Source organism: Pinus tabuliformis, chromosome 9, assembly GCF_031772625.1.
Source record: "Pinus tabuliformis cultivar Carrire ecotype Pingquan chromosome 9, CPIR1, whole genome shotgun sequence".
NCBI lineage: Eukaryota > Viridiplantae > Streptophyta > Pinopsida > Pinales > Pinaceae > Pinus > Pinus tabuliformis.
The window spans coordinates 80,337,425-80,364,777 of NC_142307.1; the positions used below are offsets into that span (position 1 = coordinate 80,337,425).

General features: G+C 39.8%; 1 protein-coding gene across 2 annotated transcripts in view; it reads right to left on the reverse strand.

Annotated features, from left to right (window-relative positions):
* Nucleotides 1-4,846: 4,846 nt before the first annotated feature.
* Nucleotides 4,847-27,353, reverse strand: part of LOC149147202 (Ribosomal protein S5 domain 2-like superfamily protein) — an 82,358-nt gene continuing 59,851 nt past the window's right edge. The window contains exons 3-10 of one of the 2 annotated variants that reach the window (XM_089440501.1): nucleotides 10,612-10,693; nucleotides 8,392-8,492; nucleotides 6,594-6,614; nucleotides 6,324-6,396; nucleotides 6,153-6,220; nucleotides 5,643-5,775; nucleotides 5,425-5,513; nucleotides 4,847-5,285 (exon numbers count right to left, since the gene is read on the reverse strand). In XM_089440501.1, the coding sequence (XP_089296627.1) occupies nucleotides 5,256-5,285; nucleotides 5,425-5,513; nucleotides 5,643-5,775; nucleotides 6,153-6,220; nucleotides 6,324-6,396; nucleotides 6,594-6,614; nucleotides 8,392-8,492; nucleotides 10,612-10,693 (597 nt within the window). In that variant the 3' untranslated portion in view covers nucleotides 4,847-5,255. The remainder of the gene's footprint in view (nucleotides 5,286-5,424; nucleotides 5,514-5,642; nucleotides 5,776-6,152; nucleotides 6,221-6,323; nucleotides 6,397-6,593; nucleotides 6,615-8,391; nucleotides 8,493-10,611; nucleotides 10,694-27,353) is intronic. The other variant, XM_089440500.1, reaches the window with a different exon arrangement.

Here is a 27,353-nt window from a genome sequence, read left to right on the forward strand (position 1 = left end):
TTGATCACATACTTTCCTTGACCCAAATAAATTTCAGCAGGTCCTTGCCAGACTTCTAGTCCCAAATAATAATGCATCAACCCAAGATCCTTCATGTCGAATTCTGCTACTAGTTAATTCTTACATTCTTCAATTCGACCTTCTACACCTGTCAAGAGAAGATCATCTACATACAAAATAATGATTACAGGTTCTCCATCTACAACCTTGATATAAAGGTTCGGATCAACAGAACTTCTTATGAAGCATATCCTTTGCAGGTATGCATCCATTTTAGCATACCATGCCCTTGGTGCTTGCTTGAGGCCATATAATGTTTTTTTCAATCTGCAAACATATTCCTTCTTATTTTTAACTTTGAATCCCAAGGGTTTCTCTATATAAACTTCTTCATTTATCGTGCCATTCAGGAAAGCAGTCTTGACATCCATTTGGTGGATGTTCCATTCCATCGATGTAGTCAGAGAGACTAATGATCGAATCATTGTATATCTTGTTGTTGGAGCAAATGTCTCTTTGTAGCCAATGCCTTCAAGTTAAGAGAAGCCCCTAGCCACAAATATTGCCTTATACTTATCTATACTTCCATCTGCTGCATGTTTGATCTTGTAGATCCACTTGGAAGTTACAACATATTTGTCTTCGGCCCTAGGTACGATCTCCTAGACTCCATTCTTCATTGTAAATTGATACTCTTCATTCATGGCATCTTTCCATTCCTAATGATTTATAGCCTCTTCAAAAGTGGATGGTCCTGCCTCTATTAGTTTTGTCATCTATGCAACATACCCAGAATATCTCTTGGGTTTCTTGCTTTCTCTAAATGATCCTTTTGCTACCCCATGACCTTCTGCATCAAGTAGTGTAGATTTCAACCAATTAGGTATTTTCCTTATTTGAGGGATAACCACAGGGTGAACAGGCTCGCTAGGACCTTCTTCTTCATGGTGTGATTCTTCTTCTCCCTTGTCAACTACTTCTTCAAATATTGAATGTTCTTCATCATCAGAGTCTATGGAAAGTTCCTTTGATTTCTTGAATGCTATGCTTTCATCAAATATGACATCACGACTTACTTCTATGTGATGTCCTTCTTTTATGTAGATCCTATAGGCTTTCGATGAGTTATTGTACCCAACAAATGTTCCCTTCATGCCTAATGGATCCAACTTCTTTATTTTGTCCTTTGGTATATGGATATATACAAGACACCCAAAGATCTGAAGATGATCTACATATGGCTTCTTTTTAGTGAACACTTCCTTCGAAGTTTTGTTGTCTAGGGATCTGTGGGTACATCGATTCTGAATGTAAACAGTTGTCTTCATGGCTTCTCCCCTCGGAAACTTAAGTAAATCCTAATCATGTAACATTGTTTTTACACTTTCTTCAATGGATCTATTCTTTTGTTCTGCAACTCCATTTTGCTCTATATGGGACTATCAGCTCCCTCTTAATCCCATACTCCTTACAGAATGCTATAATCTCTTTGGATGTATATTCTCCTCCATTATCAAATCTTAGTATCTTGATTCTTCTTTCTGTAAGGTTCTCTACTTCAGTGTTGAATTCTTGAAATTTTATAAATATTTTTTCCTTGGTTTCCATTAAGTAAATCCAAGTCTTTCTTGAATGATCATCTATAAATGTGGCATAATATAAATGACCTCCAAGTGATTTAGGAGTCATAGGACCACATACATCAAAGTGAATGAGATCAAAGATTTCTTTTGACCGTGAAGCACTGCGTCCAAATGGTCTCTTGGTATTCTTACCCAATGCACATCCCTTACATACTCCTTGATCTTCTTTCAGTTCAGGTATTCCATCTACTATGGAACTTAGAGTTGGAAGGATCTTGAAATGTAGATGACCAAATCTTCTATGCCAGAGTTCACATGGGCTAATCTCAATGTGGACGAGGGCTTGGGCCACAAGAGATTATTTTGTAGAGTCTTCCTTCTCGAATGCCAATGAATTTAGTTGGTTCTATACTGGAGACTTTACCCCATACAACAAACTTTCCATCAATGAAAGCTACTCTATCACCCTTATCTTCTAAGCTTGAAATGGAAAGTAAGTTCTTATGCAAACCTGGAACAAATAGAATGTTGTTGAGGTGGATGTTGCTTCCATTCTCCAGCTTTATAGATGTTGATCCAATACCCTTTACGGGATAGCTCTTGTTATCTCCAAGTTCCACTGAATACATGGATTTTCCTTTTGATAAGGTCTTCAATTGTTTGGAATGGCTAGTCATGTTTCTTGATGCACCACCATCAATTACCCAAACATCTTCATCTTGGAATGTGCTAGAAAAAGCCGAGAAGAGACCTTCATCCTTTTCCTTAATTGATACCTTCTTTGAAGAAAATAAGAGACTCCATGCTTTCTTGATACCTTCCTTGAGATGGCTTACTATCTTGAAACACTTCTTGATGAACTTCTTCAATGTAGAGGAGATCTTCATGGTGCCCTTTGTCAACCTTAGTTCTGATACCATATTGAGAATGCAATAGGGCAATGAATATGTTAATTCTCTTTAACTTGATAACTGCATGTGTTACCTTTATCCTTATTAGCTTTTGTTCTTTATTATTATAATGTGTGATACATCAAATAGCTACCAAAACAATAAAAACAGTGACACAGTATATAAGCTGCAAGCTAAGGCCAAAACCCCTCCTCTTGACGGGAAACCCTTAAATCTCCTCTTCTTATAGATCCTTCAAGTGATGAATACCAAAACCTAGTGACTCAAACAAATACCCTCCAAGATCAAGATCAACCACTAACTCGGCCTCCTCCTGTAAGAACTTCAACCTCCTATTGTAGATCTGAAATCTTGTCTCCCCAACAACTGTTGCTACCACACTATAAAAGCTTTGACCTTCTTTTAAGCCTTCCTCTTCCATTCGCTTTCCTTTCCTTGATACTTAGGGCTAGAGAGATACCCTAAGTAATCTTCGCTTGACTTCCTTCCTCTCCTGCTTCCAAGATCGAACCAAAGATGACCCTTGTGCAGAAACCCTAGCTTTGACTTGCACGTGGGAGAGAGAATTAGCCCAAACACTCTGATTTCCTTCGTCCTCTCCTTCAACCTCTTCTTCGTCCTCTTCTTCGCATAGAGTGAGAGATCCATGAGTGATCTTTTGGAGGAAAAGTTACTCTCTATATATAGGCCTCTTCAAGGGGTTGACGTGGCTCTTCACTTAGGCCGACTTGACAGCTCCTGGGCCGACTTGATCTTGGAGGACATTTTGACACTTTAAAAACAAAAATAATTTTCCCTTACAAGATACAATGTGCCCATTGGGGTCTTTATTATATGACAATGACTCTTAGACCTAGGACAAACCCTGGAAGCACTCAATGGGTGCTTGACCTATAAAATAAAATTACTTGCATGAAACTTGTGCTCCAATAATAATAATTTATTTTCATTTTATAATTTACAAAAATATATTTCATACTTATGAAGACCGAACCTAGTTACACATATTTCAACAAACATGACATCTAGAATTCGGCTATTTTCTCTAAAGGTGATCTGGATCTAGATTTCTTCTAGAGTCCAAACATAACTATACAAAATCAAACATAAACATGGATATTACATGAGAAAACCATTGCAAGCAACTTATCAATAATCAAACAAGGAATAAGGTAAGCCAAAATAAAACAAAAAATTAATAGGATCCCCATTTATTTTAGAAACCAATGGGGGATTGTTACATACACCACAAGAAGTACCCGACATAGGCCACACGTGAGGATGCTTTAATAAATACATGCAAACTATGGACTTACACTAACACGTGAAATTTCTAGTTTTATGATAGTTCATTTGGTTGGCATCAAAACACTTACCTCATGATACATTTCACATTGTGAAGATTTTAAAAAAATCATAAAAAATAACTAGATTATAACTTTATTTTAAATTATTTTATTATTATTAATTATTTTTAAAAAATGAGTAAACATATATACATTAAAAATAAATAAATAAAACATGTAAGAAAATTCTTAACCATAGAATTTCACACCCATTTTACCATGGGAATTCTTAACTTGTAAATATGCTTTGTTACAATACCATATGTGATACCATATACAAAAAAAAACTATAACTCATTTCATAACACTTTTTTAATTAATCAATTTAATTAAAAGAGCATAATTACTTTTGAGATTTTGTGAAGGTTAAATTCTTATGATTCGCCTCATAATTATTGATAATTAAATTAAAATTAAACACACCTATTAACATAACAATAATTTCGAAAGGTAGGAATATACCTCTTAACCTTTTCAAACAAACCTACAAACCTGCACCACTTTGGTGTAAATAAAGTCTCTAACTTTGCCAAAAAGTGCCATGAAATAACTTTGCCAAAATGTGCCATGAAAGAACCTCCAGTAACATAGCTAGTAATGACTTCAAAATGACCCATCCATTCATCTCTCCATGGTACAACTTAAAGATATTAATGGTGAAATACAGCGCCAACAGTCCATTTGGAGAATGCAACAATGCAGTTTTCTTTTTCACGATACCAAGAAAATAACAATTTAAACCCTCCATCAATATGAAACAAATGACTACCTTTTCCCTTACATTGAGGCAATGTGACTACATGCAATTACTAGGCTTGTTGGACAAGTTAAATACAAAATAAATGATGGGACGGACCTGCTAAATCATTCCTCCCAACAGACAAGAATCGCAAAATAAAGGCAAGGAATTGTGAATAATAGTAATTTCGTTTTGTATTTGCTCCAATATTTTATAATGTTCATTAATAGTACACTTTTACAATTCAATCTGCAACACCCTAAAGCCTAATCAAAAAGATTTGCAATTTTTTAGTGATCTGGAAATATAACATTTGTCTCTGCTCCAGCTTGTATTTCACTTGCTTTAACACATCCGAGGAGGAGTATTGTGTACAACGCAATACACATTCACCTAATTTGTCTCAACCAGGGACTTCAAACAACCCCCGAGTCCCGAGGATCCAACAAAAAATAAACATAAATACTCTTTCTTTCTGGACGATCATTTTTCCATCATTCCCAGTTTTTCTCGACTCGATGTCAAAATTCCATAAGAAAATATGATTGCTTGACCTCTTATTATTCCATCCTTTTGAATGGTATAATAGTATCAAACTTGCTATTATTTACAGCTTTATCACCCGAATATTTTGGACTTCTTCAGTGAGCAAACTACATGCTACAAATTGATACCTTTACGATGAACTTACTAAATCAATAGCTCGCTGCCAAAATATAATTGATGCCAATTAGTTAGCCGACTATATAAAACAGAGTCAAATTTAATGTACCACAGTTCTAAAATGTGGCTTGCCCAACAAAGCCATCAAATGTAGCTGTGATGAAGAAGGAATAGTAACTAACCTGGCCCTGTTCAATAGTTGATCTTACAAACTCTGAAATTTTTGAACAAGCAGCACGGCCACGCTCCAAACAATCAAGGTAATTATCAACTGCAAAACATGTTGAGTAAATATGAATTTTGGAGCCACCCAAACTCATCAGAGAACCCAGCATGAACCATAAGCAAATAACATTCAAGTTATCCAGGAAAATAATAGCCTAGAAATCTCTCAAAATACCCGACATTGCCCCACAAGTGATGGATGAGATTATTCCATGTTCCAGAGGCTCATTGTCAACAGTGGGAGGTCCCTCGGGAAGCACAGTAAGAGGACGGCTAGGAAAAACCAGATTTACGTGTGCCAGAACTTTCTGATATCAAAGCAAAGTGAAGATCAACCAACCTCTTGAAAAAAATTGAAAAAAAAAAAAAAAACTACATTCTAATGTTTGGGCATTGAAATATTTGAAATGTTAAAGTTATATGCTTGAGTATCATATCTAATCCTTCTCTCCTCAAAAGATACTAACAATAACCGAACTCATGTACCATTTATAAACCATCACCATTACTCTGGATCCTTGTCAGGTGTTACCACTACAAACAGTCACACAATGCAAAGCAGAAGAATGATACAAACCGAGTTCAATGGAACATAGTCATTCGATCAGATAAGCACGTAGTTAAAAGTTAAAACACCAAAAATTCCATTGATCTATAATCTTGAATAAAAGATATCAATTCTTACCTGCTCCTCCCCCTTTGTCGGATCAAGAATAACTTCTCCATTGTCTCTCACACCGCAACAAATTGCAGCTAATTAAAAACAACATAATTTTTCTAAGAGCATGGACATCAGAGGCAAAACAACAGCTTTAACCATAACTAAACTTAAGGTTTAGAAAATAATGAACAGTACCAATAATGTTTCTCAAAGGAATTCCAGCATCCACCAAAGCAGTGCATGCTGCATTGATAGCACATGCTAGCAGCTGAATTCACTTTGTCAAGGAATTCTTATTTTTCAAATATTTAGTTTGATTTGTGACTCAATGAAGAAATTAATCCCTGATGCAAATATAACACAGCCATAACTAAACTAAAAGCAATAACCTTCATCTTGCTGCATCAAATCATAATTGAAAAAACTTATAAAAAATGATAATGAAATAGTAGCAAATAAAGATACAGCTCCATCATCATTGACAACCTGCAAAATATAGAATCAAAAAGTGCATATTTGAGAATCAAGAGCAAGTGGTGAAATATAAATGTACTTGAGAGCAAAAGCACTAGCTGTATTACTCCATGCTTAGGCAGACAAAAAAGGCAAACAACAAAACAACTAGTAACAATTGCTTACAAAAAGCCTAAGCTTAGGTCACAGATCAATATTCTAGGCACAAAGTTGCAACTTGAAAATCCAATGCATGGCAGGTGATAGTGGTGACCACAAAGGAATGAACTCAAAATTCTAGTAATGTGTTTATGTCTTTGAATAGACATGTTGCATAGAGAATGTTAATGAATGCTGAAATAATAGGAAGACGACCCAGGGACGGCAGGTGTGGGAGGGGTTTTCTATAGCCATGGAGGAATTCTAGAATGCAGTTATGCATGGAACCTTGGAAGCAAGACTAACAATCAGGCAGAGGCTTATGCCTGTTTTCAAGGTCTGTCACTGGAAAAATCTCCAAATTAAATGTTAGTGGAGACTCCAGTTTAATAATCAAGCTTATGCACAAAGGGAACTCTCCAAAAGATAACAGGTTCAATGTCATCCTGGCTAAAATTAAATCCCTTGCAAAAAATTGAGTCCATTCGATGGATACATGTTCTTAGACAAAACAATGAACACGCTGATCACTTTGCAAATCAAGCTACATTGAAAATTTTTGGGATTTGGTGATTAATGACATTAAAATTTCAATCCATCCCATAGTCACGGATCAAGGAAGGCGTCAATAAGCAAACTTATAGTCTCCTTTTAGTGCTCGAGTACCAATCTGGATATGAAATTTGTATCTGTTTTTTTTAAAGGAATTATATGGGTTCTATGTCTACTCAGCCACTCTGTTTCAAGAACACTGGTGCAACCTATGGGTGACTTTTTGTATTATCTTCTGGACGCTTTAGCCTCATCCTTTTTATAAATAAAATTTACCACTTTTGTTTGAAAAAAAAAATTATATATATATATATATATAGGAATATGACAAAGGTTCATAATAGGCTAATAGCTTCTATCTCTCAAGACTGAGCAATGCACATTTTGAGAAGAAGCAAACACTGGTAACTTCTAGTTTACAGGAATGGAGCTAATACAGGGGTTAGCTTACTCCACTGATCAAAGACATCAAAACATTTGCAGAGGACACAAAGATGGGCCTCAGGCTTAATAAAGCAGTTAGCTTAGTTGAGGTAAGATGCCAACCTCTTGTTATGCACAATTTAGAGCTAGCTCTTAACTTGTTGCCTAGACGAGATATTAGCAGCAAGAAGGCTGCTCAATGTTCAGCGTGAGCAATAACTTTCTTTGACTATATAATGTAAAGAAAGTGACCAACTAACTTCCAAAAGGGTGAACAGGTCCCACAGCAAATCAGCATTTCCATGCTATTGTGCCAGAGGCCACTCTAAATGTAAAAGGAAAATATAATTTGCACATTCAGCATGAACTTGTAGTAAAAAACAAGCTTTGCACAAACCCGACCTTTTGAGATGAATGTAATTGGAAAAGGAACAACCAAGGATATGACAGAACACTTGTTTGTGCATGACAAGAATGTTGAGCATGAGCATAACACTTTGGTTGATTAGTTTAAAAACAAGTGGATGTTGGGTGACTGTTGATGCTTATTTCATAACTTGACTGTAAGATCAGCAACGGATATAACTTGTATAATGAAATTTCAGTAAAGTTTTTCTGTCAAATGGACAAACAAGAAACGGCTACCTTACAACCATTTTTCTCAACAATGGATTACCTGCAAAATAATAGATGTTGTAGTATTTGGATGAACTGCAGAGAGAAAAATATAATCCAAAGTTCTCTTCAAAATTAGCTCACATTCCTTCTCCTTCTTACCTGGAAAATAGCACAAAAAGCCCCAATAATCAACTGCTCCACAACTTCAATGATACGAACAAAGTTCATTATCACACAAAATATTCAAAATGTCTAGAATATAAAGAAATCCATGTGTATAATATATAAATAGTATATAAGTAATTGATAGTAGAAAACTGATGATGAGAGTACAATTGGGATCCCATAGATATACCTAAGCCATGTTGATTTTGAAGGCATCCTCTAGAGATAATTACTTCTTATGATTTCAGTAAGGTTAATTTTTTCTTGTATTCATTTTACATCATAAAGCAATTACACAGAGGAACTCAACATTAAAACAATATGCCAGTAGGATCATAAAAAGACAGCCACACAAGAACACGAGCATTTACCCTTGGAAAATCCACATGGGGGAAAACCCAGCAACCTTTTCTTTAGAGAAATTCTTCTTTTCAACAAGAGACACACCTAGACGTCCTAGTCACTTACAAGGTCAAACTGACCATGAAAGAAACTTGGTCAACCCTGGTCCTACTCCATCCTAGTCAAGTCATAAAGCTGCCCAACATAACTCAGCCTGGTCTACGTAGAGTTAGGCCCTCTGCCTGCCTTAGAACTCATCTTCTGTCTGCCTGTGCGGTCTTCTTGCTGCCTTTTACAGAGTATAGATTTAGTCCTTCCACAGAAATTCCTTCCTCATAATTTTGGCCTTTTCCACAGAGTGCTCACATAGATTCGCCCTTCAATTACAGAGTTTCGTCCTTCAATCACAGATAGATTTGACCTTATTTCTTGCCTTCATCTTCTGCCCTACATACTCCCTCAGATGATCCTAACTTCCTTCTTGGAGAGATCTTAATTGTGTGCAAAATGTGGGAGGACAAGTGTTCTTATATAATCATCTTTTATGCCTAATGCACGCCATCAATTTTGGGGCTGACTTCACTATGAGGAGGCCGACTCGGCTTCTTTGGAGCCAATAAATTCAAATTTAAAAATTCAATTTCTCTTCTTTTGACAAGGACATGAAGAACCTGCCTCTATCATTTTTCTTTTGACAAATAGCATTAAAAACATGCTCATAAAATATATCAAGACCAAAAATATAAATTATGAGGACCAACCATAGTTACAAAAATTCAACACTCCCTCTTAACTAGGGAGGTATTCATAATGACTATCTAGATGTTCTCATGCTGACAAATTTCTCTAAAAAAATGTTATAACAATTCCAATTAACATAATCTGGTCAACAGTTGTGACAAATGGTAAAACAAGTTACCATAATCTGGTCAACAACAGTGACACATGGTAAACCAATATCATGAATCAATTAACATAATCTGGTCAAACATCTTTGACACATGGTAAATCAACAGCATCAGCAAGCTACCGTAATTCCAGTCGGTAACTTTAGGCTTTGACACATGGTGCATTCTCACCATAGTTTTGGTCGATACTCCTGACACATGGTAGATCAACCATAATTTTGGTCGGTACCTCTAACACATGGTCTATCCTCACCATAATTATGGTCAGTACTCCTGACACAAGGTACATCATTAGCATCAACTAGTCACATAATTCTAGTCCAACTAACACATGGTATACAGACTAGTCTTGGTTAACCATCATTCTGGTCAGTACCTAACACATGCTGAATCCCCACAGCCCACACTCTATTTAAGTAATTTCGGGCCTCATGCTAAATGATCTTGATGCTGGAAGGCCACACTCTATCTTGAGTAATTTTGTGCCTCTAGGACCATTCTTCCTAATTCTGATCAATATATTTGACACAGGAAGAATGATTGTCCTTTGTTGGACCATTCTCCCTAATTCTGTTCATATATGACACAAGGAGAATGTCAGTCCGCGATACTATGTCATCAGTGCTCCCTCTCAATGAGAGAGGCATTCTCAACAAGTCCAAGCTTGTCCCTAAATTATACAAACTTCGCTTAGATAGAGGCTTTGTAAGAATATCAACAATTTGCTCGTAAGTAGAGACATACTAGAGCTTCACTACTCCCTTCTACACCATGTCACAGATGAAGTGTAAGGCCTGATCTAACAGTTTAACCAGTTAAGCAAAATTCATGTAAATTCTATCAATTTAAATACAAGTGCGTACATGTTTCTCTTGTCCAATGTCGATCCCTGGTTGTCTTGGCTCCAAGTCCTCTACATTCGTTTCTAAAACGACCAATTCCTCCCTGTGTCATGTCCCAAATAGATAATTTTGTAAGTAAAATCATCATTTTTGCAATTTTGGCGTTCAGAAATATTTTTGGCATATAAAACTTAGGAAATGTGGGTTATGGAGGCTCCACTTAATTTTTGGAAAAAAAGGAGGTTGCAAACATTGGAGAAAAGAAAAATTAAATTTGTAGTGGGATGTGGGGGCCACCCAAAAAGGGAAATTCGAACCCCTTAGAAAAATCGAACCAAGGGAGGAGGCAAAAAAGGGAGTTCGAACTAGTGGGGGGCACAAGGAAGAAAGGGAGCACCAATTATAAATAAAGGAGGAGAACCTCATTTGGACAGTTTTTAGCCATTTGATTTCAGAACTAGAGTTTGCTTGAGCTAAGTAGCCAAGTCAACCAATGTTGCTTAGCACAAGGAATTTCCAGGTCAACAGTTGTGACACATGGTAAAACAAGTTAGCATAATCTGGTCAACAACAATGACACATGGTAAACCAATATCATGAATCAATTAACATAATCTGGTCAAACATCTTTGACACATGGTAAATCAACAGCATCAGCAAGCTACCGTAATTCCAGTCAGCACCTTTGACACATGGTGCATTCTCACCATAGTTTTGGTCTATACTCCTAACACATGGTAGATCAACCATAATTTTGGTCAGTACCTCTGACACATGGTATATCCTCACCATAATTATGGTCAGTACTCCTGACACATGGTACATCATTAGCATCAACTAGTCACCATAATTCTAGTCCAACTAACACATGGTATACAGACTAGTCTTGGTTAACCATCATTCTAGTCAGTATCTGACACATGGTGAATCCCCACAGCCCACACTCTATTTGAGTAATTTCGAGCCACATGCTAAATGATCTTGATGCTGAAAGGCCACACTCTCTTGAGTAATTTTGGGCCTCTAGGACCATTCTTCCTAATTCTGGTCAATATATTTGACACAGGAAGAATGATTATCCTTTGTTGGACCATTCTCCCTAATTCTGGTCATATATGACACAAGGAGAATGTCAGTCCGTGATACTATCTCATCAGTGCTCCCTCTAAATGAGAGAGGCATTCTCAACAAGTCCAAGCTTGTCCTTGAAGTGTACAAACTTCGCTCTGGATAGAGGCTTTGTAAGAATTGTTGGATACCTATATTAATAGGTTTCATATTTCATGATTGGCCAAGGAAAGTCCAAATATGCTCTGCTTTGGTATAACAAAGATCCCATATTTCCTAGAGAACAAGAGGTGTGTAATCTGTTTCAAATATTGAGGACCTTGTTTCAATTTTGTGGATGATTCAACAGTTTAACCTGGATCATGCCATGTTTCAATTTTGAGTTATAGAATAGAGAAAGAAGTCTGTCCAAACTGTTTAATCTTGGCAGACAACTAGTTTAGGTAGAGAAGAAAAGGATCCCAACAGCTTAATCTGGGACCTTGGAAGAGATAAGGGTAGAAGTAGATAGAAAAGAATAAAGAAAAAGCCAAAGAAAATAAAAGGCAAGTAAGGGTCTGCAAGTCCAAATGCACCCTCCAAGAAGAAATAAAATGCTAGGCGAGTAGCTGGGTAGGTAGCAGGGGTTGCAGAAAGGTATCCCTATCATTGCAAGGTTGGTGATGGTGGGCAGCAAGGCAAAAGATTACAGCTGGAAGCATGACTAATTTCCCTCACTCCCCTCCAATTTCATTTCTAACATTCCCTCACTAGCCTGAGATTCATGGAAAAGACTAAGTTTTCATGGTGGTTCTTGATCTTTTAAAGCCACATTTCTTATCTAAAGCTCTTTTCATTTTGATCTACTCTTGAAACCAAGCTTGTTTCATATAAACTCAATGGTTTCCACATCCACTTACCCCCTCCTCCATAACTAACACTAACCCTATTGTATAAATCCCTTATATCACCCTTTACCCTAATATTACTAACACCAAGGTGTATAAATCCCAGCATTATCTACATATCCTCCTTTTGGCATTATAGCCAAGTAAATGGTCTAAGGAGACTTCAGTCCACCTGGGACTGTGGTCAACCTTGTCTTGGATGTGCTCTGACCTCTGGTTATGAGCAAAAATCCTGTCCCTCAAGCCCTTACCGTCTCTTTGCTGAAAACGCACAAAACCCCCTTTGCCTATATAAACCCCTGAAAAGGCCCAAAAAACCCAAAAACTGCGAAAAAACCCACTTGCCTATAGTCCTCCGCCCAAAAATTAAATTGAATATTTTATTGCGCTGGCGGGACCCCTCCCCAACATGCTCGACCAGTCGAAAGGCCCGCCAGCCGTCAGATTTCCGTCGCCCGGATCTAAAGGTGGGCGGTCATTTTCACTCCCCGACCTGCCGACCTTTAGCGTCCGGGGAAAGTGGTTTTGCCTATCCCGTACAGGGGACGCGTGGCAGGCGGTGGGGTTGTTCGGAGCCCCCCTCCCCGTTACCGCCTTTGCCCAAAGGTTGTGCGGGGAACCCGCTTACCGCCACCCCTAATACCACTCTCCCCCACGTCATCTGTACGTCACCCTGAAGTCACTTCGCCGGCGCCCGCCCCAGCGTCCCGTGGCCCTCCACGCGGACCCGCCACTGTACCCGCCCGCCACCGTGTCCTGCCACCCTGGCGAACACCTCGGCAGCCACGTCACCTCCGTACCTGGGCCCCGCCATGACGTCATGCTGACGTCATCGGCGGAAAAGCGCCAAATGCACACTTTTGCCAAATTTAACGATTTAAACGACTAAATGAGTCGTTTTCGCTCATTTGCATGCAAAAGAGAAACTAGCCGTTGCCAACAGCTGCCGCGAAACCTCTCACTCAGCCATCAAATTCGACAATCCGACCGTTCAAAAGTTCAGGATTCGACGGCACTAAGTCTCCACAACCCGGCCCGCGAGCTTCCAAGCCGATTTTCCAGGTATTTTGCCATTTCCTTCCACTTTGCCCGTGAATTCCAATTTTCTGTAGAATTCACCATTAAAGACTGGTAAAATCACTTAATTCAGCTCCACCTGAGCACCTAAACCAAACCCAAGCAACCTGCCCCATCCCTTAGCCACAATTTGACACTGGAGAAATCAGTTCGCGGGTTAAAACTGCAAAATTTGCCCCCGAGGTACCCGGCATTGTTCCCTTTTGCCAAGTACAGGTTACCTGCACTCTTCCTAAAGAATTATCACTACCTCTGCAAACATCCCCTTAGGCAATCCACATCCCTGAGAAATTACAGCACTTTACCAGCTTGCTTACAATTCTACTCTAGAAGAGGACATCACACTGAATACAGTTTACCTGCTGCTTAAGTCTTTAAAGACTTATCAAACTATTACCTCTTCCTGCCCACAGTCAGACTATATCATGGCAGCATCTGCATCCTCCTCCCTCAGTGTTACTCCACTAAATCAAACCAATAAGGAACTGGAGGCCTTGCCATTTATTGACAAGGATTGTCTCATCAATGACTTTGAGGGAAGCAGGGACTTCTTGAAGACCTTCACTACACTGAGGGAAGACCATAAGGCTGGACTTGGTACAGATGGAATATGGGAGTCAAACCTGCCCTATTACTGTCTCCCAGCTGTGAATGTTTTCCCTGAAATCATTCACTTATGTGCTCAAAACTATGATCTGGAGCACAGAGCTGTAAATACTCCATCAGGGAGGATCCTTTTTTATATAAATGCTGACTCCATCAACAAGATGTTACAGTTTGATCAAACGGAGTTGCTAGTCCCATTCTCCATGAGGTATTTACTGGAAGCTGGTGATAAGATGACCAGTGAGGAGCTGCAGAAGGTCACCAGGAACTACATGTGGACTGAGTGCCAGCCTACAGGGCCACCCCCTTATCTGCATGAACATTTCAATGACTCAGGCAGGCTGCTGCTGGACATGATAGCCTATGTGCTAGGTTACCAAAACAGTAAGCATGTGGATCAAGCCATGCTCGTATTGCTGTCTGCTTACAGCCCACGTAAACCCCCTGCCCGAAAGTATAACTTTGCTAAGTTCATAGCCAATAGGATTCATGATCAATTGAGCAAATTGGACAGACAGGGGGTCTTCAGGTACTCAGCTTACATCTACCAGTTCATGTTTTATCATTCTGAAGCTTTCCCATGCTACATCAGAAGGCTGGATAACAAAGGAGAGAGAAGATCTGTCATTTTCTGGACCTCAGTCTATCATGAAATCACAAATTCACCCTACACCTATTGTGAATTTGTTGACCAGTTTGTGTACCCAGTCTCCTGCATGCTTATGAAGTCCCCTCCACCTAGAGTATCTAATGAGATCAAGAAAGCTTTGCAGCTATCTAAGAAGTACAAAATAGGTGATTGGTACCTATATGAACACCATACTGTGTTCAGAGTATATGGGTGTGAGCTCTGTCCATATAGGCTACCCAAGTATGTTCCTATGAGATTATTTGCCTTGGAGTATTACAGGCAATTGATTCAGTCAGACCTTACCCATTTCCACAGCTCCAAGAAAAAGGCACACCTTAACTACAAAAATGAGTTGGGCCCTTTCATCATGAACAAGAAGGAAGGATGGGAATCTGCAGACCTGATCCTCAAGGACAAATACAAATTGTCATACAGTTTTCGATGGGTCCCTTATGACCCTCAAGGTTTCATCACTGCTAGGAGAACTAAGTACAGACTCCTAGGGATTAAACACTGCCACTACCCACACATAGAAAAGTATGCCAACTTACAAGAATGGCAGTTGGACACTTTAGTTGAGAGCTTAACTGAAGAAGAGAGAATGCTTAAAAATATGAAAGAACTTGAGAAGACTATTGACCTGGACTATGTGCTCCAGGTACCTTTCAGACTGCCTCAAACAGTGGGAGAAGGGACCTCAGTTACCAGGACAGCGCCACAAACAGCAGCACCAGGCTTAGATAAAGGAAAAGGAAAAATGGATGCAGAGGATGAAGCAAAAAAGGAACAGTCAAAGGAACAGTCAGAGCAACAGTCACAGCAGAAAGATCAACAAACAGAGCAGCAACAAGAACAAACTATTCTGCCACAAACTGGGCTGCCAGAAACCCCCCTATTGCAAACACCACCACCTCAAATTGAGCCACTAACTACCTCAGTTTTGCAGACCCCAGCACATGAAGAAAGGGGTACTAAAAGGCAAAGAGAAGAGTCCACTCCCCTCAGTGGATCCTCCCACCAGCCAGAAGCCAAAAGGCAAAGGGCAGATTCCCCAGAGGTGGAAGACATTACTGAAGATGTCTTGAACGATACAGCAAAGGACAGGGAAGGCAGCCAACATACAGGGACAAGCTCCTTTCAGCAGGAGCAGAATTTACAGCTTGGTTTGGAGGTGTCATCCTCTTCTCAGCAAAGCCAGAAGCTTAAAAGTGCTAAGGCTACCTTCAAAGAAATCAAGGCAGCAAATGAGTTATTGAGGGCTGAGGTTTACAAACAATTTATAGATGCCACTCCAGCCCAGCAAGAAAGGTTGATGTCAGTCTACGACTTCAAAGAGGAAAAAATGATATTCAGCCATTTCAAACCCAAGGGGCCGCACCCAATGACAACGGCAGATTTCATCAAAACAAGGGTGGAGGTCCTGGCCAAAGACATACATCCTATGGACCAAATTGAGCTCCACAAGCAGACTGGGGAGATGGTCTATGCCACCTTGGTAGACAAGGCCACATTAGCTCATGAGCTGAAAGAATCTTTGAAAAATACAAACACTCAACTAGATTTTGAGAGGTTGTCCTCTAAGGCCAAGGACAATAGGATAAAATCTCTTGAGGAGATTATTGTTGATCTAGGGCATGACCCTAGTGACCCAACCGGGGTAAAAGCCCTCATAAAGAAAAAGGATGATGATCTAAATGCCATGAAGAAGAGGTTGAAGCTGTTACCTACAGAACACCCTCAGACAGCTGAATTGCAAAAGGAAAAGCAAGTTAATGAACAACTTGACCTCTTATTACAGCAAGATCAAAGGATTCAAGAACTAGAGAAAGAGCTGGAGGGAGCATTGCAAGACAAACAGGGAGGACCTACACTCCAAGCTCCTCCAACAGATTCCACAACAGCAACAACTTTTGGGGCAGCAGTGGCCCCCACAACTGAAGCAGCAGGTACAGCAACAGCTCCAGATGCCCACCCCAGTGTAGAAGAACTGACCAAAGCTGTCAAGGCAATGGAGCTACAAGCGGATGAAATAAGGAAAGCAAAAGAAAAACTGGCAGAGATAGATGCCAAATATGATCAATCAAAGATAACGGTGGCAGAACAGAGCAGACAGATTAAGACTCAAAAAGATAAAATAAAGGCCCTAGAGAAGGAGCTCAATCTGGAAAATACTATGGCAGAAATCAAAAGAATCTTGTGGAATAAAATTACCCAAGCCGTTATCAAACAGTGGAAATCCATTAAAACAATGCATGAGCATATGGATTTAATTGTACAAGCCCAGACAGATGTCCAGAGGGCCAAGACAGTGTTAGGAAACAGACCTGAGCAAGCTAGCCAATTGATAGACTTTTTGAACAGGCAAGACAAAGATGAGCTGGCAGCTATTGGAATCACCAACAGAACAGAGGCCATCCTCATGGCTAAAAAGGTGCTAACTCTCAGAGGTTATGTACAGACGGCAGAAAGAAGAAGTTATGAGACACAGACTGAAGTTGAAGATTATAAACTCAGAATGGGAATGCTACAAGCAAGAGGACTGCCTAGCCTGTTGAGCAGCTCAGGAAAACTGATCAGCAGAGATCAATTTACAAACAGGGTGGCCGCTTACATTGAAAATCAAATCACTGCATCCAGCAGTACTTCTGAGGAAACAGTTCCTCCAACAGGACAGAGCTTGTACACTAAGCTCGAAAGCTCATTTTTTGTTGAAAATGAGGTAAATCATTTATTTGAAACTCCTCCTAGTTTTTTTAGATATACAGAGCTTGACGAGACTCTAATTAAAATTCGGAGGCACCAAATGCCTAAGGAGGACTGGTGGCAGGCCATGCTCCAAATTCTGCCACGGTAGTTGTAAAGACATTCGGCCACTGCCAGCTCAGATCACCAGAAGACAAGTGCAAAAGAGTTAATGTTTGAAAAGCATCCAAAAAATGATTCATCACTAATGATGACAGCTCACCACATTTTGAACAGCGCGTCCCCAACCGACTCAGCAGCTCTCAAAGGCCAAATATCTTCTGACAGAACATCAAGACGCCTTCATTTTGTATTCAATGTTGTAATAAATTTTGATAAAAATATCTCAAAAGTTGGTGAGAATATTAAAGTCTGAGATAACTTAGAACTCAGATATTTTTGTAAAATCGTATGTATATATTCGCCTCTCACTGAAGCTTAAGAGGTGGTTGTTGTTTTCATCTTGGGCATCTCATTTGCTGTAAAACTCTCAGAGAAATAATACAAAGGGTGAATGGAATTTCCAAAGCTTGGTGTACCTTGATGCATTGTGATGAATGGTGGATGTTGCAGGATTCCAGAGTGTTTCATAAAACAATAAGTCTTTCTTAAATCTCTGTGTTACATGTTTTCGAGTCTTTTGTTCTCTTTCATTGTTTAAATGTTTTACACTTAATAGCAAAGTAGAAGAATAGTTCCAGGATTTAATCACTGATTACCCTGAACTCAATCTGAGCTATTATCCATGTTTTCTTCAGATACAGTGAATGAAGTGTAATTCTTAATTGCTGCACTTTAAAACTATATCTTCTACAGTGATAGACATCCCCAGGGATTCAAGTTTTGCTCCTGAGGCATCTATCTGTTTCTCATACCTAGTTTGGTGGAAATACTTGAATACTTTAGTGAAAATTCTTAATTGCTTTCACTGGTTTTTTTCACCTGTTTTGTGTTATAAATCAAAATTTGTTCTATGAAGTATCCAAATGGCCCTGTAAGTTGCACTAATTCATCTCAAAGTTTCTAGACACCTACTGCTATAGACTCCATTGCCCAATGATAATTGACTCTTTGAATACTACATCATAAGACCTAAAAGAAACTCTTCAACCAAAACATAAACGAACCTGTGCATAATAGCTAGCCTAAAACCCTATCATAAACAGATACAAATCATAAAGAGAGAGCCCTCTCTGATCACAGTTTGGCTAGAAACAGTGATCCAAAGATTGGTTAGTGGTTACCCCGGCCGTATTCCCTTGGGAGTCATAGGGAACAACCTGGGTGTTAACATAATTGGCGACTCCACTGGGGACTTCATAAAGATTTTTCAATTACTATCTATCTTCCGAAGCTACCATCAAGCCCGAAACTAGCCAAGAGGCCTTAGGACTGTTTCTGTGCCACAGGAACAGCTTTAGGGAAGAGCTGATTAGGGAATCTTCATCCTAGCTTTGAAACATATATAGCCATTCCAAAATTTTCATCCAGTCCTTGCATATATATAAACTTCTTGTACAAATTCAAAAGAAATTAGAAGCTGGCTCCCAAAAGAAACCCAAGGCACACTAGGGCAAACCCTGACCCTAATCAACCTATCACTATTGATAATCCAAATATCATTCCAAAGAACATAAGGAGACAGCAAAAGCAGGAGAAGCCTGCTGATTCAGATACAAGTTCAGATCGACCTATCCTTATTCCTACTCCTTGCAAAGTTCTTTTCCGGTCCACCCCTAGTTCCCCTAGTTCATCATCAACACCTCAAAGCCCTCCTCTCCCATCTTCACCATCTGCACATACTCTTTCAACCAGTTCCCCACTTGTTACTCATACCATTAACCCTGTCACACCTGTAATCCCTGTTGTCCCATTTATTCCTGTCAACCCTGTAAATCCCATAAACATGGCTAACAGGTATGCACCTCTACAGATACCAGCTAATGCTCCAGCTCTACCCCAAGATTACCAAACCAAAATCTCATTTTTTGACTCCCATGGCCCTTTGACAGCTGTCCAGCATGCTAAGAAGATGCAAGACCACTTTGAGACCTATGAAATAGATGACAACAGTGTCAGGATGTGAATCTTTGTTCAAAGCTTAACTGGGGATGTTAGAACTTGGTTCAGATCCCTCAATGCAAACTCCATTGCAACACCTGATCAGCTTTACGAAGTTTTTGCTGAGAGATGGGAGAAGAAGAAAGATCCTCTACACATACTTGGTGAATACAACACTATTAAAAGAGGTCCCCAAGAAACAGTTTTGGAATATTGTGCTAGGTTTAACAATGTATATAATGCTATCCCCCAGAACTTAAGGCCCCCTCCTGATTTGGCCCTGTATAACTTCCCTGACGGTTTTGATTCTGATATGGCCTATCAGTTGAAAGAAAGAGATCCTCCAACCCTTGCAGAAGCTCAAAGGGTTGCAGTCACTGTAGAGGCTAACCTAATTGCCAAAAGAAACAGGGCAAAGTTGGAAAAGAAGACTGGCTTCAGAGAAGAGCCCTCGGGTTTTGATCAAAAGCTGGATGCAATACTAAACAGCATGAAGAGATTGGGTGAAAGAGTGGAATCAGTTGAAAGAAAATCATCATGGGAGGCATCACAAAGCAACCCTCCTAGAAACCCGAATTTTAAGAGAACTCAGAACCCAAACATAGGAAAGACAAGTGCTGACCAAGACATTAGACCTCCTTTTCAAGAAAACTATGCAGAAACTTCCACAGACAATCAGCTCAATGAAGATCCTGAAATCAACTTAATGGGTCTGGATGGTAAAAGCCATGTTTTCTTAACACAAGAAGACCATGAGGAGGATGAAAGCAAAACATTTCAAACTAAATCAGGAGAGTCCTTTGACTTTAAACAAGGGTATGACACTGCTGTCTATGAAGTCCATAAACAATACAAACTAAGGAGCAGGACTGTGAATGTAAATCAACCTGAAAAGATAAAGGAGAAACAGCAGCCTAAAGAAACCTCAGTCACAGAACCTAATGACAAAACAAACTTGCCTACAAAAGAAGTAGTGGTTGAGGAGGTTACTGAACTACTGTCCCCACTACAACAGCCCATGGCAACCTCGTCCTCTCACCCTAATCCAAACATTACCCCTCAAGACATGAGTATAAGGGGCAGGTTTCAAAATCAAGACGAAATCCGACCAGAAGATTTAGTGAACAAAGAAAAGACTGCCATCCGTGACTCTAAAACCCAAGTTGACAAACCTTTTGACCTAGGTACAGAGATTGGCAAGTTAAAGATAGCAATTCCCCTCTCAGAACTAGCCAAGCATGACATATACAAGCAACAGATCAAAAGATCCCTTCAACTCACTGATAGTAAAGATGATGTAAATGTGCTAGATGACACTCCAGAATTACTGTTTGGCCCAGAGGTAGATGGAAAAACAATAGTCACAGGGGTTTTACCTTTTTATGTCAGCCTGCATGTTCATGATAAAATACTGCACAATGCAATGTTTGACTCAGGTGCCTCTCATAACCTGATGCCAAAAGCAGTCATGGAAAGATTGAATTTGGATGTAACAAGACCATACAAAGACCTGTTTTCCTTTGATTCTAGCCAGGTCAAATGTTTGGGCCTAATAAAAGATTTATGTGTGTCCCTGGTTCAATATCCCAACAAGACCATTCTAATGGATGTTGTAGTTGCTGATATCCCACCCAAATATGGGATGCTGTTATCAAGATCATGGGGAGCCAAGCTCCAGGGCTCCCTGCAATTAGACATGTCATATGCAACTATTTCTGTCTTTGGGCAACCAAAAAGACTTTATAGGGAAACACTCATGAAGTATATGGTCAGCAGTGAAGAGAAGCCTCAAAATTTTCCAATATACGCTGTTCATTCGGACATAGACTCCTTCATCCTCTTCAATGACAGCGCAGACCTCTCAAACAATGACATTAGGACCGAAACACTCACACAAGAACAAAACATTGATCAGACAAGTAGCACCTGCCAAACATCAATCAGCCCAACAATACACAGTATCCCTCCTCTAGTTGTCAAAGATTGTCAAAAAAGTGATGAAATTGTCCTAGAAAACAAATGGGAAAAGAAACCCCAACTCATGCTCACATTGCCATCCCATGAACAGAATTTTAAATCTCCTGTTCAGCAAGACATCCTGTGGGTCCTAGAATTTGATGGCTCAGTTAACAAGCTAGGAGCAGGAGCTGGAGTGTGGATACATAACAAAGAGAAAGATTATGCAGAAGGCAGGGCTTATAGATTGAATTTTAGATGCACTAATAACATGGCAGAATATGAAGCTCTGTTGCTCGGTCTCAAACTAGCAAGGTCATTACAAGCTCCTAAACTCTCCATCATGGGAGACTCTGACCTAGTAATTCAACAAGTGAAAGGAAACTTTGTCACCAATGACAAAAGATTGAGGTCCTACAGATCTGCTGTAATTGAAATATTAGAGACCTTCTCTGAGTGTGTTATCACAAAAATTTCAAGAGGCCACAATCTCCATGCACACAGCTTGGCAACGTTTGCCAGCACCTTCGAATTCCCATTAGAACCCAATAACTGTTTCACAGCCGAGGTCAAGTACAGACCCTCTATTCCAAACAATGTTAAAGAATGGCAAGTATTTGAGGATGACATGCAAATAAACAATTTTTTAACCTTGCAACAAGAGTTCACAGGATTAAATATTGATATTGATGGAGCAAGTCAATCACAAATATTTGAGTCAGCAAGTCAATCACAAATACTGTTTCAACAGTCTGCTCACCCAATGTCACCTAGAACAGCAAAACAATTACTAAGTCCAACTATTTTCAACAATGAAAACATTCAGCAAATTCACCTAATTGACTGTGAAGAGATGAGCAGCGCTGAAGCTGAGATCATACAACTCAAGGACAATGTCCTTCCAGTAGGCCTTACCCCATTAGAAGACATTTTTGATTCAAATGATGTCCCCAGGAAACCAAAAATGCAGCCATTAGATGCAGCAATTGAAGAATGCAACATTGGTACCACTGACAAGCCTAAAATAATAAAACTATCTGCTGCTTTGCCCCCAGATCAAAAACCCAAATACATTGATCTCTTTAAAGAGTTTCAAGATGTTTTTGCTTGGGGTTATGAGGATCTAAAGTCCTATGATACTTCTGTCATCCAGCACACCATTCCCCTCAAGCCTAATCAAAAACCATTCAAACAGAAATTGAGAAGGATCAATCCTATGCTCCTTCCTTCCATTGAAAAAGAATTACATAAAATGTTCAAAGCTGGTATCATAGCACCAATCAGATTCTCTGAGTGGATTTCAAATTTGGTCCCTACAAGAAAGAAAACTGGTGAGATTAGACTTTGTGTAGACTTAAGGAATTTGAATCAAGTATCACTCAAAGATAACTACCCTTTACCCAAAATGGATCACATCCTTCAAAGAGTAGTAGGGGCTTCAAGGATATCATTGCTTGATGGATTCTCAGGCTTCAATCAAATCCTAGTACACCCTGATGATCAAGACAAAACTGCATTTACAACCCCATGGGGAACTTTCAAGTATGTGAAAATGCCATTTGGATTGAAAAATGCAGGGGCAACGTTTCAAAGAGCAATGGACATTGCTTTTGCAAAAGAGATTCATGACTTCTTGGTCATTTACCTAGATGATCTCACACCCTTTTCAAAATCTGACCAAGAACACTTGAAACATTTAAGACAGATTTTCATAACATGTAGGAAATATGGTATTTCCTTAAACCCCAAGAAGTCGTTATTTGGCTTGGAAGAAGGGAAACTCTTAGGACACATTATTTCAAAAGATGGGATAAGAATTGATCCAGATAGGATACAAGCTATCCTACAAATGCCTCACCCAAGGAATGTCAAGGAATTGCAAGGATTCTTAGGGAAAATCAACTTTTTAAGAAGGTTTATCCCAAATTTAGCAGAATTAATCAGATTACTAAACAATATGCTAAAGAAAGATTCAAAGGTCAAATGGACTGTTGAAGCAAAACAAGCCTTTGAAAGTATAAAGTTGGCCTTGACTCAAACCCCAGTGTTAACCAATCCACAGTTTGACAGAGACTTTATCATTTTCTCCTTTGCTTCCCAACATACTATTGCTGCTGTTTTATTACAGAAAGATGACCAAGGGAATGAGAAGCCTATTGCTTTTTTTAGCAGAGCTCTTAGAGATGCCCCTCTAAAGTATCAAATTATGGAAAAACAAGCCTATGCTTTGATCAAAGCTATTAAAGACTTTAGGATTTACATCCTTTACTCCCATGTTGTGGCTTATGTACCAAGTCCTATTGTCAAAGACATTCTCACCCAAGAAAATTTAGAAGGTAGGAGAGGAAAATGGATTGCCAATATACTAGAATTTGACATTGAAATAAAACCCACAAAGCTGATAAAAAGGCAAGGTTTGGCCAAATTAATGACAGAAGCAAATTTCCAAGCCTTAGATATCAACCAACTGGACAGTGAAACAGAGCTGGCGACTCCAAAGATCAATGTAGCCTTTGAACAATCTCCTTGGTACTCTGACATCTGTTATGTGTTACAAAACCTGTGTGCTCCCCCAGGACTGTCCAGAACTAAGTGTAGGTTCCTAAAAATGAAAACAGCCAGATTTTGTGTGATGGATGGAAATTTACTTTGGAAGAACCATGAAGGCATTTTGCTGCACTGTCTAATAGAGAATGAAACTAACAAAATCATGCAAGATTTCCATGCTGGAGACTGTGGTGGACATTTGTACTGGAAGTCCACTGTGGACAAGATATTGAGGGTTGGTTATTACTGGCCCACCATGTTCTCTGATGCTAAGAAATTCACAGCCTCATGCCACAAATGCCAACTGTTTGAAGGCAAAAGACAGTTGTTGCCACTTCCTTTGAAGCCCATTGCAACTGAGAGACCTTTCCAACAATGGGGTTTGGATTTCATTGGGGAAATTCATCCCTCATCTTCAGGGCAACACAGATGGATCCTAACAGCAACAGACTACTTCACCAAGTGGATTGAAGCTGCCCCATGCAGACAAGCAAATGATTCGGTGATTATTCAGTTTTTGGAAAACAATATACTGGCTAGATTTGGCTGTCCAGACAAGATAATAACAGACAATGCTGCTGCCTTTAGATCCAAGAGAATGGTGAACTTTTGCCATAAATTTCACATTACTTTGGGCCATTCTACTGCTTACTATCCTCAAGGAAATGGCCTTGCTGAATCATCAAACAAAAGTTTAATAAACATCATAAAGAAAGTGCTGGAAGAAAACAAAAAGAATTGGCACAAGAAACTGGTCAATGCTTTATGGGCAGACAGACTAACAACAAAAAGATCAATTGGGACCAGCCCATATGAGTTAGTCTATGGATTAGAAGCCAGATTTCCTTCATCACTTGGAGTACCGGTTATGAAGCTTCTGCAAGAAAGTCAAGCAGAGCCAAATGATATGCAAAGGAGGATCAATCAGATAATCTGTTTACAGCAAACTAGAGAACAAGTTTTCAGCAGAGTGCAGATATTACAAGAAAAATTGAAAAAGGCCTTTGATAGGAGAACCAAAGCAGAAGATTTCAATGTGGGGGACAAAGTCTTAAAGTGGGATGCAAGAAGAGAAGAGAAAGGAAAACATGGAAAGTTTGACTCTTTATGGAGAGGACCATTTGCTGTCCAAGCAGTACAAGGTAACAACACCTACTTCCTTGAAAGTCTGACTGAAACTGACTTGGATGAAGGTCCTGTCAATGGCAGGATGCTGAAGCACTACTTCGACTATTTCCCATGAATGGAAACTAAGGATTCATTGTATATATGCAGATGTACATATTGTTTTCTGTTTTAGATTGTAAAATACAGTTTTCCAAGTGATTCACCAACCAGCTAGAGGCAAGTAGAATCAGAGGTCTTCCAAGAAAAAAACACACAATTTTGACACATTTTTGCAGCAAATTTCAAAGACTGGGATGGGCAGTCAAAGAACAAGGCAATCTGACCTGTTGTTCTTGGTCTTTCAGAAGAAAAACCATCCCCATGTGGAGCCACTGTTGGATACCTATATTAATAGGTTTCATATTTCATGATTGGCCAAGGAAAGTCCAAATATGCTCTGCTTTGGTATAACAAAGATCCCATATTTCCTAGAGAACAAGAGGTGTGTAATCTGTTTCAAATATTGAGGACCTTGTTTCAATTTTGTGGATGATTCAACAGTTTAACCTGGATCATGCCATGTTTCAATTTTGAGTTATAGAATAGAGAAAGAAGTCTGTCCAAACTGTTTAATCTTGGCAGACAACTAGTTTAGGTAGAGAAGAAAAGGATCCCAACAGCTTAATCTGGGACCTTGGAAGAGATAAGGGTAGAAGTAGATAGAAAAGAATAAAGAAAAAGCCAAAGAAAATAAAAGGCAAGTAAGGGTCTGCAAGTCCAAATGCACCCTCCAAGAAGAAATAAAATGCTAGGCGAGTAGCTGGGTAGGTAGCAGGGGTTGCAGAAAGGTATCCCTATCATTGCAAGGTTGGTGATGGTGGGCAGCAAGGCAAAAGATTACAGCTGGAAGCATGACTAATTTCCCTCACTCCCCTCCAATTTCATTTCTAACATTCCCTCACTAGCCTGAGATTCATGGAAAAGACTAAGTTTTCATGGTGGTTCTTGATCTTTTAAAGCCACATTTCTTATCTAAAGCTCTTTTCATTTTGATCTACTCTTGAAACCAAGCTTGTTTCATATAAACTCAATGGTTTCCACATCCACTTACCCCCTCCTCCATAACTAACACTAACCCTATTGTATAAATCCCTTATATCACCCTTTACCCTAATATTACTAACACCAAGGTGTATAAATCCCAGCATTATCTACATATCCTCCTTTTGGCATTATAGCCAAGTAAATGGTCTAAGGAGACTTCAGTCCACCTGGGACTGTGGTCAACCTTGTCTTGGATGTGCTCTGACCTCTGGTTATGAGCAGAAATCCTGTCCCTCAAGCCCTTACCGTCTCTTTGCTGAAAACGCACAAAACCCCCTTTGCCTATATAAACCCCTGAAAAGGCCCAAAAAACCCAAAAACTGCGAAAAAACCCACTTGCCTATAGTCCTCCGCCCAAAAATTAAATTGAATATTTTATTGCGCTGGCGGGACCCCTCCCCAACATGCTCGACCAGTCGGAAGGCCCGCCAGCCGTCAGATTTCCGTCGCCCGGATCTAAAGGTGGGCGGTCATTTTCACTCCCCGACCTGCCGACCTTTAGCGTCCGGGGAAAGTGGTTTTGCCTATCCCGTACAGGGGACGCGTGGCAGGCGGTGGGGTTGTTCGGAGCCCCCCTCCCCGTTACCGCCTTTGCCCAAAGGTTGTGCGGGGAACCCGCTTACCGCCACCCCTAATACCACTCTCCCCCACGTCATCTGTACGTCACCCTGATGTCACTTCGCCGGCGCCCGCCCCAGCGTCCCGTAGCCCTCCACGCGGACCCGCCACTGTACCCGCCCGCCACTGTGTCCTGCCACCCTGGCGAACACCTCGGCAGCCACGTCTCCTCCGTACCTGGGCCCCGCCATGACGTCATGCTGACGTCATCGGCGGAAAAGCGCCAAATGCACACTTTTGCCAAATTTAACGATTTAAACGACTAAATGAGTCGTTTTCGCTCATTTGCATGCAAAAGAGAAACTAGCCGTTGCCAACAGCTGCCGCGAAACCTCTCACTCAGCCATCAAATTCGACAA